This window comes from Grammomys surdaster, unplaced genomic scaffold (genome assembly GCF_004785775.1).
Source record: "Grammomys surdaster isolate TR1022 unplaced genomic scaffold, NIH_TR_1.0 206, whole genome shotgun sequence".
In the NCBI taxonomy this organism is placed as follows: Eukaryota; Metazoa; Chordata; class Mammalia; order Rodentia; family Muridae; genus Grammomys; species Grammomys surdaster.
Genome location: NW_021604651.1, coordinates 8,535,456 through 8,549,682, shown reverse-complemented (window position 1 = coordinate 8,549,682; position 14,227 = coordinate 8,535,456). Strand labels below are relative to the sequence as shown.

General features: G+C 44.2%; 1 protein-coding gene across 3 annotated transcripts in view; it reads right to left on the bottom strand.

Moving 5' to 3' along the window:
• The window catches only part of Dnaaf4 (dynein axonemal assembly factor 4), a 14,968-nt gene extending 5,582 nt beyond the window's left edge, over positions 1–9,386 (bottom strand). Inside the window, exons 1-6 of one of the 3 annotated variants that reach the window (XM_028771382.1) lie at positions 9,175–9,386; positions 7,373–7,520; positions 6,687–6,820; positions 5,843–6,068; positions 3,801–3,946; positions 2,805–2,914 (exon numbers count right to left, since the gene is read on the bottom strand). In XM_028771382.1, the coding sequence (XP_028627215.1) occupies positions 2,805–2,914; positions 3,801–3,946; positions 5,843–6,068; positions 6,687–6,820; positions 7,373–7,520; positions 9,175–9,297 (887 nt within the window). In that variant the 5' untranslated portion in view covers positions 9,298–9,386. The remainder of the gene's footprint in view (positions 1–2,804; positions 2,915–3,800; positions 3,947–5,842; positions 6,069–6,686; positions 6,821–7,372; positions 7,521–9,174) is intronic. The other 2 variants (XM_028771384.1, XM_028771383.1) reach the window with 2 other exon arrangements.
• Between the last annotated feature and the right edge of the window lie 4,841 nt (positions 9,387–14,227).

Here is a 14,227-nt window from a genome sequence, read left to right as displayed (position 1 = left end):
GGGCAGAGGGCAGAGGGCAGAGGGCAGAGGGCAGAGGGCAGAGGGCAGAGGACAGAGGACAGGATGGTCTACAGAGATAGCTCCAGGACAACTAGGGCTACACATAACCCTGTCTCAAAAACAAAACAAAAAACCAATTTAAAAACTAGTAAAACAAATCCTCACAGGTATAAAAACGTATGGTAGGAATTCTAGCACTTGGGAGGCCAAGGCAGGAGAATCATTATGAGTTCAAGACAAGCCTAGCCTACATAGGGAGTTTCAGGCCAGCCAGGGCTACAAAGTGAAACAAACAAACAAACAAAAAATCAAAACAAAACAAAATAAAAAACATAAAAACAAAAAAACAAACACAGAGCTTGGTGCTCTCTTGCAGTGTACTCAACTGATTTCTCCCTTCGGGAAAAGATCCTAAAAGGGGAGGATTGAATTTTCCCTCCTCTGCATTTTGTTAACACACTCTAAACACCATGTACTGCAACAGACAGAATAGGATAAGCTGTAAAACACAACCAATAGAAGACAATTACCTGCATCTGAGAAGCCATCTTGTAATGGCAAGTCTAATGAGCTTCTATCAGGATAAGCAGGTGAGGAGATTGGCCTGTCTTTATAAACCAGTTTATTAAAATGCAGTAGCAAAGGTAGGCTTCCTGGCCCTTTTCAGAAAGCATTTAGGTACATGGGTTAAAAGGCAATTCTCCAAGTATGAGTGGTAGCTCATGCCTACAATCTCAGCACATTGAAGGCTTAGGCAATGTTGGACTGGGCTACAAGAGACCCTGGCTCAACAAATAAGGAGACAGCTCTTCATGGATCTCCTGTGTCAACCTTGTTTGGCAGGGGGCAGGGGCCGGGATGGGATCTGCAGGTTGACGCTGGGACCTCATGTGTCACATGTGGAGGGAATGTTCTCTACCCCAAGCAACACTCCTAGCTGGCACTTTCATTTACAAGACACTGTGTAGAAGTCAGCGTTGGCAGAGAGTGTCTCTTAGGAAGCAGCGGACACATTTATACAAATAACAAACTGTGGGACTGCATAAGGGTATCCTGGGTCATGGTTGAGCATGTACCTAGAACCCCGAGATTCTCCGTGGAATTCTGCGTGAGAACCGGCAGGAGTTTGGTCCCTCCCATCATCCAAGATCCTGAAAAGCAGTCACATAGATCTCCATAGAGTCACATAGGCCAGGCTATAGGCCTCAGGCCCTAGGGATTTACATACTAATGAAGGCCAGAGGGCAGAGCAAATTAAACATGCCTCTCCCAGATCCTCCCCCAATCCTCCCCCTTTCTCCCTCCCTATATAACTCGGGACTGCCCTGAGTTTTTGGGGGGTACACCTAGATCCATCTATTATCTGCCATGACAATAAACCTTTTTGGAACCAAGGACTTCCTCGTGTTATTGGGGCCTGTCACCGCCAATGGCCCTCAGGCCACTGGAATCATAGGACTTCTTCTCTAATGTGGGACCCGCCACGGCGGCAGAAGCCCCTCTGGGGCTTGCGCCACTGTGGCGGCCTTCTTAAATTTTCCCCACAACAAACATGATAATTCCTTTGTGTGGGGAGAGTTTGCATGCTTACTGAAACCTTTTACACAAAATTTTTATTCTTAAGCCTGTCCTTCCTCAGCTCTGGTGGAGAGCTACTGTGAATGAGTATCACACTCCCCTGGCCTGCCTATGCACTGGCTCCGAGGGGCTAGACTAGCAAAGGGAGCATGCATGAAGTATATGCTGCTTGCTTTTGTTCCCTGGGAGCCAGTTGCCTTTTTTGGTGGTTGGTGTTTGTTTGTTTGTTTGTTTGGCCTCAAATTAAAGGCATGCGCTACACACCCAGTCTCACCATGCTTTTCCGACAGGGTCTCTCACTGGGATCTGGGGCACCTGACCAGGCTGGGATGACTGGCCAATGAGCCCCAGAGATCCACCTTTCTCTGCCTCCTCAGAGCTGGGACTAGAAGCATGCATCATAATTCCAGTTGCTCACAGTACATCTCTTTTTAACCATCTGTCCAGCATGTGCTGCTTGGTCTCAGCAAGGTGACACTAGGTGACATGTTTTTGAAAGCTGGGGTGTGTATATGCACACTAAGATGACTATGCTATCACTAGGTGATAGACTCTTTGAGGGTCAATGTACATTCTATTGTTGACTAAAATGTCATTGTGTCTAATTGTATATTCCATGGGCTCCTATTTTTTTTTCCTGGAATACTCTATGAGACAAAGACAGTCTGTATGTTGTCCCTGCTGGTGTGTGACTCCTTATATAGACCAAGCTGCTTCTGCTTCCAAGCTTCTGGGATTATAGGCCTTTTGTTGTAGTATTGGAGTTTGAATCAAGGGTCTCAGTGCTATAACACTGAACTCTATCCCCTGCCCTTTCCCTTTTTAAAATTATGTCACTTATTGTTTGTTTTGACATGGGGCTCACATGGCACAGTCTGGGGAACTTGCTATGTAGCCAAACAAAGCCTTAACCCCCAGGTCTCCTTTCTCCCTCTCAAGTAGTGGGATTGCAGCAGTTCCTTCCTTATTTTGAGACAGGGTCTCACTAACTTGCCCACACTGGCCTTAAGCTTGTTGTGTAGGCCAAGCAAACCTTGGTGGGGGCATTTTTTCAATTGATGTTCCCTCTCCCCAAATGACTCAAGCTTGTGTCAAGTAGACATAAAAGGACAAGCAAGCACATGACCTAGCTCCCCCAACAGCATGCACACACATAAACACGAGGTCCATCTATTCCTGAAATATGATGATCCCAGTATAGGGTGCAGGACACTCAGACAACTCACTTTCCTTTGTCTTTCAACCAGTCTGAATTCTTCTCTTCTTCTTTTAAGTCAAAGAATTCAGGAAGATCAGTGCTCATGGCTCTCCGTGCCTCTGCTTGTTTATGCAACCACTACAATGAGATTGGAACTTGGTGACAGACACCATCTATTCTGGCTAGTGCAGCCAGCCCGAGAGTATATGGAAATCACCCAGGAGATGGGCCTCTAGAATACCTGTGGGATTATCCTGACTACATTACTTAATGTGAAAAGACTAATTTTAACTGTGCATTGAACCATTCCCTGGACAGGGGCTTCTGGACTGTGTTCATGAAGAGAGGTATAGGAACAGCAAACATGTATGGAACCCCATTCACAGTGAGAAGTCACTCTTGCATTACAACTCTGTGCAAGGCTTGCTGGTCTGTGCTGGCCTTCACTTCTTAGAAACATATGAAAGAACTTCTTGTGGTATTTCAGCTGATTCTGGCCACTTCTGCTGACTCATGCCAATTTGGGAGAGCTTTGCGGTTCCCACTGCTCCTGTTTCGTGTTACTGTTTGAGCAGGACTGCTGGTATCCTGACAGTGAAGAATGGAATCGCCCCCAAGTAACTACCACCAAACAGGGCCACAACCCCCTCGTCCTCTTAACTTTCTTTCTTCCCTACCTCTGGTTGGTGGGCTTGAAGGGAGGTTGAATTATTTAAGGACCTTGAATAAAGTAGGTTTAGAGAAAAATCTAAGCACTGTCTCAAACAAAAACAAACAAACAAACAAAAACCACTAAAACAAAACATGTAACACAAAACAAAGAAATACAAAACCTAATTTGTTTTGTTTTCCTTTCCTTTCTTTTTTCTCTTCTTCTCTTTTCTTTCTTTTTGGTGTGATTTCCATATCCCTGGCTGTTCTAAAATTCATGAACTTCCATAGATGAAGTAGTGAAGGCATTCTACCAGCGGCAACGGTGACACTAACTGAAGTGGTGACTGCCTTACTGATGCTGTGTGCCTACCTCCTCCTCTTCTGCAACTTGGGATTCCCGAAGTGCAGTTGGGAACACTCGAGGGGTGAAGCTGATTTGAATACTGCCAGCGGTTCGAGGCGCAGGAACTCTGTCTTCCTTTAACTTCTCAGAAAATATGTTTTCCCAATTCCTCCCTTCAAAAGCAAAAGTATCAAACAAGTCATTTATTTCTCATTTCTAACTAACACATTGACTTTTAAGATTACTACACACCAAAGCTAATTCTAAGATTAACAACAAGTAATAACAATAATAACAAAGAAACAAATAATAACAAAAAATAAACAATAAAAAGCAACAATAACAAAACTCAACAAAATAAAACAAGGCAAAGATAGGGCCAGTGACTCAGACAGGTCAGAGGGTAAAGTGCTTGTTGTACAAGCATGGCAACTTGACCTCATAAAGCGGAAAGAGCTGGGTTGGGCAGTGTACACCTTTAGTTCCAGTACTTGGGGCAGAAGCAGACTGATCTCTGTGAATTCAAGATCAGACTGTTCTATTACAGAGGTTCCAGCCACCAAGGCTACATAGTGAGCAAAGTGAAACCCTGTCTCAAGAATAAAAAAAAAAAAAAATGGGGGGAGGGGGATGGGGAAGACACAACAGGATACTAGTCCCACAGAATTGACCTGCTATTTTCTGGGGTTTACCACTGAGATTCTGTCTCATTCATATCCACTTTGGGGGAGTCACACTAGGCAAACCCATTGACATGCATGCCTCCTCCAATTCCTATGCCCCATTGCAGTATCGATACACACATCCTAAAGGAGGAAGCTTTGCACCATCACAGAGAACTGTAAGAAAGTGGCACCGATGATAACAAAAGGCAGACAGTCTCATACGGGGCTCAGCAGACTCGTGGGCTGCCAAGCCAGGGGAGGAGGAATGAAGCCATGTGCTGGGATGCCATCTACAGACAAGGAAAGGCAACTGCTACTTAGAAACACTAACATACCTAAATATGACACACAGGCTTAGGGGCAAACATTGAAACAGGTGGGAAAGGATTATAAGAAACAAAGACTCAGAGTAATATACTTTAGAGAAAAGGAGTACATACAAGAAAGAAAAGGTGGGGCTAGAGAGAAGGCTCAGCAGTTAAGAGCACTGGCTGTTCTTCCAAAGGATCAGGTTCAATTCCTGGAACCTACATGGCAGCTCACAGTTGTCTGTAACTATAGCTGCAAGGGAGCCAACACCCTCATACAGTTATGCATGCAGATAAAACCCATAACATAAAAACAAATTATTTTTAAAAAGAAAGAAAAGGTAAGGACATTTTTTAAAAGAAAAAAAATTATATAGAGCATTCAGGACAGCACTGGATTCCTTCTCAAAAAAAATTGTGTGTGTGTGTGTGTTGGATTTAGCTCAGGCTCTATAAGTTTGCCTAGAAAAACAGAAGGCCCTGGACTTGGACCCCAGCGTTAAGGGAAAAAACAAAACAAACTTGCTTGAGGCATGGTGGTGCATGCCTAAAATCCCAGCAATACCTACATTGAGGCAGGAGGATCAGAAGTTCAAGGTCTTCCTCAGCTATATAGCAAGTTTGAGGCCAGCCTGGGCTATAGGACGTCCTTTCTCAAAACAAATGAAAATGAAGAAGGTAAATTAGTTGTCTGTCTTTTCCCTGATTGCATCCTTACACCAATCATGCGGCTCCTTTCCTCTAACCCATCCTTCCACTTAACTAGTTCCCAGTGTCTTCTCTATGTTTCTTGTTGTTTTCAATGTCTCTCTACACTCAATATTTCCAGTTTGTACAAAATGACTACCATGCAGCCAGTAAGCCATGTGTGATGGTGAATTCCTACAAGCCAAACATTTGCAGTTGCAACCAGAGTATCACATTCCAGGAGGTTTAGACCTACATAGCAAATCCTTTCTTGCCCCTCAAAAAAGGTCTTCCATCTTATGTGTTTGTACCTTATCACTTATTTTCAGTACACCAGACCATGGCCTATGCCTGCAAAAAGATTTCTTAAAGGGAAGAAAGGAAAAGAAAAAGACAGGGGGTGCCACACCTCTTGTGGGGAGGTGAGTGGGCCGAGCCTTCTGGGGCAAACCCTGAGGTTTTAGTGCTTTTGTCTCTTCAGCTTGCTTTCCCTGTGGCGGTCTCTCCCTCCTCTGAGCCCTCTTTTGTCCATCAGCTTTCCTTTGACATTCTCTCCACGCTTCTAGTTCTCTAGTCGCTTTTTTCCGTTCATTTTCTTTCATATCTTCTATTTTTTTCCTCTCTTCTTCTTCAATCTATAAGCATTGTAATTAGCAAGTTATTTGAAACATCCAAAAAGCAATGGCTGTACATGTGGGATGAGTATGTGTAGGATGTGCTTGTGTGAGTGTCTGAGCCTTGGGATAAGAGCCTGGGTTTTAATTTGCACTGAAACAGAGGATCCTGCTCCCACCTCCCCGTGAGTGTGCGTGTGTGTGTGTAACGGACAAGATGCTCTCCAGATGAACTACAGGGCACCAAATGGTCATCTCCCACTGCCCCTTCCCCCATCTCCCCCCAGGTTCCATGCAGGAGGCTCAGTGCTGGGGGGTTGACCCATGAAGTGGTGGGACAGTTCACAGGTCAGTGACCAGAAGCTGAGGACCTAACTCATGAGCTGCAGTAGCTGATCATTTGCCTAGCATTTCATCTGTAAACCAAGCTGGGCTCAAACTCAGAGATCTGACTGCCTCTGCCTTCCAGCTGCTGGAATTAAAGGTGTGCATCACCACAACCGCTGATGGCTTCAACTTCTGATCCTCCTGTTTCACCATCCTGAAGAGCCTGGTGGCCTGCACCCCGACTCCTGGCTGAACTACTTCTCTTTCCCTGACTCATCGAAGCTCTTTTAGCAAGTGGAATCAGCTGCCTACCTTCATCATCATGCCTAATGCGTATCTCTGATCTTCTCGCTTGGCGACAGCTTTTGCTTCTGTGATCTCTTTTGCTTTATCTTGTGCTTGCAAGATAGATTTTTCTCTTATCTTCTGCATCATCTCTTTATCAACTGGAATATAAGGAAAAGCATTATATTGAGATTATGATTAATTTGTTTTATTGAGGAGAAAAGCACTTATACTGATCCGGATAAGACTTCTTTCGATGTAATTTCATAACAAGTGAAAAAGTGATGGAGACAGCATATTTTATATGGCCCAGGGTGGTTTAGCAGTGTGATCCTCTTACTTCAGCCTCTTAAGAGCTGAGAGTGTAAGCAAGCACCATCTGGAGTCACCATGACACCCAAAGAACAAACTTCTTCTTTTTTGTTGTTGTTGTTTTGTTTTTTATTTTGTTTTTCAAAACAGGATTTCTCTGTGTAGCCCTGGCTGTCCTGGAACTCACTCTGTAGACCAGGCTGGCCTCAAACTCAGAAATCCGCCTGTCTCTGCCTCCCAAGTGCTGGGATTAAAGGCATGTGCCACCACTGCCCAACAAGAACAAACTTCTTTTTATTGAGTTTCATGTAGCATAGCTTTCTGATATTGGCTTACAGGTACATACTGAGCTCTCTTGAATGACACCCAGATCCAGTGAACAACTTCAGTAAAAGTTTTACCACTTGGCATAGAAAGGCTCTCCCACAGAACTGGCTCCTTCTTACACAACGTGAAGAGAATCACGTCATTTCCAATCTTGGCTTTGCTCTTCTCATCATCTATAGGAGCGTAGAGAAACACCTCAAATAAAAATGGAGGAAAGTTAACCTGTTCAGAAGAGAAAGAAAGAAGGCATTGAGTTAGTTAACAAAGTAAAGATATTGCCATTTAAAAAAAAGTCTGGACTGAAGAGATGGCTCAGTGATTAAGAGCACTTGTTCTTGTAGACAACCTGGGTTCTGTTCTCAGCACCCACATGGAGACTCATAGCCATCTGAACTCCAAGGGATCTGACACCCTCATCTGAACTCCTAGGACAGCAGACAAGCACATGGTACACATTCATACACAGAGGCAAAACAGCCATACACATAAAATAAAGGGAAACAAAGAAAAATTACAATCGTTTATTCCAGAAAAAAAAAGTTAGGGTGGGGATGCATGGTGTCGAAGGCCTGTTTGTGCACTCAGGAGTCAGAAGCAGGGTGCTCAGACATTCCAGGTCATTCTCAGCTACGAAGTGAGGAAGTAAGTTTGAAGCCAGCCTGGGCTATATCAGTCTCTCTCTCTCTCTCTCTCTCTCTCGCTCTCGCTCTCGCTCTCGCTCTCTTCTCTCTCTCTCTTTTCTCTCTCTCCCTTCTCTCTCTCCTCTCTCTCTCTCTCTCTCTCTGTCTCTCTCTCTGTGTCTCTGTCTGTCTCTGTGTGTGTGTGTGTGTGTGTGTGTGTGTGTGTGTTTGTCTGTGTGTAATTTTTCTCAAAACCCCACTGAATTTACTCCAGGCAGCATGATTTAGCAAAGTACATGAGGATGGCATGGATGAAAGCAACCTGTGACCTGAATGTGTCTGTAGATGACACTATACTGACAACAGATTTGTTGTTGTTGTTGTTGTTTTAATGACAACTTTGTGTGCATGTGTGTGGGTCTATGAGTGCCATGGCACACAAGAGGAGGTTAGAGAATTGTGAGAAGTTGGTTTTCTCCTTCCTGAGGACTGAACTGAGGTTGTCAGGCTTGGTGGTAGTGCATTGACCCATCTCACCAGCCCTAGATTTGTTTTTCAAAATAGGACTTTAGCAGTGGTGGCGCACACCTTTAGTCCCAGCACTTGGGAGGCAGAGGCAGGCAGATTTTTGAGTTCGAGGCCAGCCTGGTCTACAGAGTGAGTTCCAGAACAGCCAGGGTTATACAGAGAAACCTTGTCTCCAAAACAAACAAAACAAAACATCAAAATAGGACTTTAAGTTGAGGTTTAGCCAGGGATGGTGGAGCATCCCATTGATGCCAACAGTTAGAAGTCTGAGGCAGGATTGTCTAAAGTCAGAGGCCAGTGTGGGCTACAGAGTAAGATACTTCCCTTCCCACCCCCCTAGACCCCCCAAACCATTGGGGCTGGAGAGATGGTTCAGTGGTTAAGAGCATTTGTTCTTGCATCATGCTGGCTCGCAACCATCTGTAACTCTAGTTACAGGAGATCTGCCCCCCTCTTCTGACCTTTGCAGGCATTTGCACACACCTGATGCACACTCATACATGCAAGCATTCATACATTTAAATATATACATAGTTCTAGAAATGTAGCTCAGCGGCATCGGATACACAGGACGCTGGGTTTGATTCTTAACATAACAAAAATAAATTAATTAAAAGTAAAAAAATGCAAATTAAAAATTAACTTTAAAAAGTAAAGCAATGGACACTGTACAGTACAAGACAGCTCCTGCTCGGGGCACACTGCAGCAGCATCTCCGCCCCGCTCACCTTCAGGTAAATTTCCCCACAGAATACGTCAGCATCGCGCACGCACACGCCGCGCAGAGGGAGCGACAGGAAGACCGTGGCTGGTGTCTGCTGCCAGCTGAACTCGCTCACTCGCACCGGCATGGCGACACTAGGGACTGCACAGCCCCTTTACGTCGCTAAGAAGCAGATCAGGTTGCTAGGGAAGTGGGGATTGCGTGCTGCCATCACTTCCGGTCCTTAGGGCCCTTCCGGGTCAAGGGTCCGGTGGGACCCTCAGCCTCCCAGGATGTTGAGTATTGCAGTTGGCTGTAGTCCGACTTGAGTCTGGAGCATAAGTGTCACCGCTGCCTCTGAGAGAATGAGGAAGAAGTGGAGCAGGACACTGGGCACTAGAGGGCTCGGGGACAGGAGACTGCCCTGCGCATGCACTGCTTTCCAGAGGGTCCGAGTTCGAGCCTCACCACCGGTGCTTGGCGTTTCTCAAGCTCCTGTAGCTCCAATCTGATACTCTCTTCTGGTTTCCGAGGGCACCGCATTCACACGCAGACACAAATTAATTAAAATAAATACAAATAGTTTAAAGTGAATTTTTGCTAAGGGAGACGAGAAGCTGTGGTCTGGCACCCTTGGAGAGCTTGGGTTGCAGTCCCAGCTCTGGAAAGGAAAAAGCATGGAGCTTTAGGATGCAGAGGGATGTGGCTCGGCAGAGCTGGAATGTGTACACTGTGACAGCAGTGCGCTTTTAGAGTCAGGACGTTTGCTCTGACCATTTGCTGACCAATGACAGTGTGGTAGCCTGTAATTTCAGGATTTGAGGAGGCTGAGCCTTCAGTTGAAGGCCTGATAAACACAAATTCTGTCTCAAAATACAAAGCAAAGTTTGATGTTGCTGTTCAGGGGCTGACACCGTCACCCATCCTGTGAGTACTGGAGTGTACATTTGTATCCTCCAAACCTGGGAAGGGACCTAAATCTCAATTTTTGAGTCCTGGAAAAAAAAAAAAGACCCAATAACTTTGTTACAATTCCATGGTAGGATCTATTGAATTTAAACCGATACATTTTCCAATAGCTTACACTGGACCTCAATAATATACACTGAACTTCAGCTGCCAAGAGACTTAAAGGCTGTGTAGCCCAGCCCAATGTCCTTAGTGTCATGTACATTATTAGCAGAAAAATGATTGAGATCCTTAATTCATTGTAAACGCTCCTTACACTACTTCCCCTGGCCCAGTTTGTACATTACTAGAGTGTGAAGTGGATGATAAATGTAATTAAGTACTAGAGAGGTTATTTACACATAGGAAGCTGCATTTTAAACTAGAAAAAAAGTTTGGAGAGCGTTGAGAGAAGCATTTAACTCTAGCGTGATTTATTGCAGGAAGTTTAGGATCAGTAGAGTTGGGTTAGCACCTCTCCCCTGCTGATCCTGACCTGTTTTGTCAGCAGGTTCATTATCTCAAACTTCTGATCCTTTGCAACAGTGGGAGCTGTCTCAGCAATCTTGTCCGTCCCTCTGAGCAGGTTTGCTCCACTTTCACTTTTCCACTTTTTTGCCATTTCCCTATTTTTGTTCTATTCTTGGTCTTACCATGTTGTCTTAAGCTCTTGTGTCTTTTCTAGTGTCTGCAGGCACTGTAGAACACACACACAAGCATGTACACAGCACTTAAAAAATAAAGTCAGGCTGTGGTGGCACACACCTTTAGCCCCAGAGCTTAAGAGGCAGAGGCAGGCATATCTCTGAGTTTGAGGCCAGCCTAGTCTAGAGAGCAAGTTCCAGGACAGCTGCACAGAGAAACTCTATCTTGGAAAACCAAATACATTATAAAATACTAAAAGGACTTGATGGGCTGAGGAGGTATCTCAGGTCGTAGAGAGCTTACTTAGCATGCTCAAAGCCCTGGGTTTAATCTAACACCACCAAAACCAGGTATAGCTGTGTTTGCTGAAATCTTACAACTTGCAAAGTAGAAACAGGAAGACCAGAAATTCAAAGCTATCTTCTACTACATACTGAATTAGAGGCCAGCCTGGACTACATGAGATAATGTCTCAAATAAAATAAAGCAGAACTGTCAGGCAGTGGTGGCGCACACCTAGCACTCGGGAGGCAGAGGCCGGAGGTTCTCTGAGTTCAAGGCCAGCCTGATCTATAGATGGTGTTTCAAGATAGGCAGGGTTACAAAAAGAAACTCTGTCTCAAAAAAAAAAAAAAACCCAAAAAACAAAACAAAACAAAAACAAATAAAAGCAGAACTGATGTTTATCAAAGCATAATACTGTTAAGTTTTTTTGATCTGAAATATTTTTTCAAAACTTTAGGCCCATAAGATATCTGTAGCTGAACAAACTGAGTTCAGTACACTGAGCAGGATAGAACAGACTATGGGAAGAAATGCGTTTGTGAAAGGGTGTTGGAATATGGAACAGCCTAAGAGAAGGGAGTTTCCAACTAGATTCAGTGCTTTCAAAATGGAAGTAATCCCTTTGCTTATCCCATGTCATGCTATACCAAAAGCGGTTTCTTGACATATTGAATATTTTAGGCTAAAGAAACTTTGTCGTCCCCCACCCTCACCCCGTACCCTAGTTCTTTGAGACACAGCATCTCTGTGTATCCCTGGGTGTCCTGGAACTCACAGAGCTCCACCTGCCTGTGCCTCTGCCTCTCTAGTGCTGGAATTAAAGGCATGTGCTACCATTGCCCAGCTTAAGCCAAAGGAATATAAGAAAGACCCTTTAACTGTCAATAATCCAGTCTTCTCTGAGACAGATCTCATAAGAGGGTCATGTGAAAAAAAAAATGTCTTCCTTAAGGCCTCCCCTTTTCTGAAGAGAAGGGGAGGAGTAGTGGAAGTAAGGACTAGGAGGAGGGGAGGGAGGAGAAACAGCAGTCAGGATCTAAAATAGACAGACAGATGGATAAAAATAATGTCCTCCCTTAGGGGCTAGACATTAACTGGGCTCACCAGTTAGTAGCATTGACTGCTGCTCTATAGAGCACCCAGTCTCAATTCCCAGCATCCACAAGGCAGTTCATGACTGTCTGTAGCTCCAGTTCCAGGGGGCTGCGATGCCCTCTTCTGGCTTCAAAGGACACTGCATGAATATGGTGCACAGACATGTGACAGGCAAGAAACTCAAAAACATAAAGTAAGTAAATGTTTTAAACCTAGAAAGCACCCAAATGTTTCTCAAGCAAATATGCAAACAAAATATCATATAGCAACACAAACAAGCAAATTATTGCTGTATACTAAATGATGACTGGAAAAAGGGAGTAAAACAAATCTTAAGGACCAGTAAAATTAGTTCTTTTAACTTGCTGCCAAGCCTGACAATGTGAGTTCAAGCCCATGACCCACATGGTGAAAGGAGAGAACCAACTCTGGCAAATTGTTCTCTGACCTCGAATATATAGCAAATACACATAATATATAAAATGAAAGATTCTTTAAAAAAATACTGTTTATTCGTTCATTTTAAAGATAAGGTGTCACCATGTGGCCTAGGCTGACTTGGAACTTACTATTATAGCTCAGACTACTGATTTTCTGAGCCCTCTCTCTCTGCTCTGTTTCCCTCCCCCTCTTTCATTATGTAGCCAGTCTGGCCTTCAACTCAGTCCTGCTGTCTGGGATACATATGTGACTTCACATCTGACTTGCTAATGCCAAATTTTAAAAATTTAAAACAGAAGATATGACATCTCTTTGTAGCCCTGGCTGGCTTCAAACTCACAGAGATTTGCATGCCTTTTCCTCTGCATCCCAAGTGCTGGAATTAAAGGTGTGTGCCATCATGCCCATTAAGTGGGTTCTTTTAAATTTTATTTTTATGTGTTTGGGTGTTTGCCTGTATTTCTGTGTACCATGTACATGCAGTGCCCACAGAGGCCAGAAGGGGGCATCAGATCCCCCTGGAACTGCCTGTGGGTTGAGTTGCCATGTGGGTGCTGGGAATTGAACAATTTTTGGGAGAGCATCAAGTGCTCTTACCCATCTCTCTAGCCCCTCCTAACCCCACGCCCCCAAGCCCCCAATTCATACACCCATCCCTCCCAAACCACCTTCTTGATGCTGGTGTCTCCCCTGCATGACAAGTATTTAGTTGTATCTTTCTGCATTGCTTACAATATTAAAGATTTAACCTTCTACCCCATCCATGTTCTTTGAAGAAAAAAAGTGTACATATCAGAACCTGACCAAAAGGATTTGTTTCATCAGTGTAAACTCATGGCAACCTCCAAGCCAGAGCCTCCCTTATTCCTTAACCTTCTGATGGCTCCATTTCATCCAAAGCCAACGCACTCACACTTAATGATGTGACTACTAATGTGGCTACTCACTCCCTACTAATGAGAGAAAGTTCAAACTCTTAAAATAATCAGGCCTTCTCCTTAAAAACTACCTTTATTCAAGAGAATCTGAAATATAGTAACATCAGAAGAGACAAACTTACAAGTTGTTCAAGAAAGTCTGCATACAATATTTCCACAAGCAGTGGGTCTAAGACTAACAGCGCTTACACAGCACATAGATGACACACGTGTCTCTCTGAAAGCAATGGTGACAAGAACATAGTGTGACAGGAAAATAGACTCTCTGCTTGTCTTAAAACTTTCAACTAAAACACTAATTTTGTTTCAGTGTGAAACTCCAGCATGGTGCCGGGGCAGAAGGGAGCTGAGCAGAATGGAGAAACTGTACAGGGTCAGTATCTCCGAGGAGAGATATTAATAATTCAAAATGTACTAGATTTAACACTGGGAGACTTTAAAAAACTATCCACAGTTGACCAAATCCTGTCAGTTACTGAGCTCCTTTCAGTTTCTTTGAGAAGTGTAACTTGTGTATGAGCCATGTAAAGATAATAATTTAGGCTGGGCAGTGGTGGTGCACGCCTTTAATCCCAGCACTTGGGAGGCAGAGGCAGGCGGATTTCTGAGTTCTTCTGAGTTCGAGGCCAGCCTGGTCTACAGAGTGAGTTCCAGGACAGCCAGGGCTATACAGAGAAACCCTGCCTCAAAAAACCAAAAAAAAAAGATAATTTAGAATGATCTAGT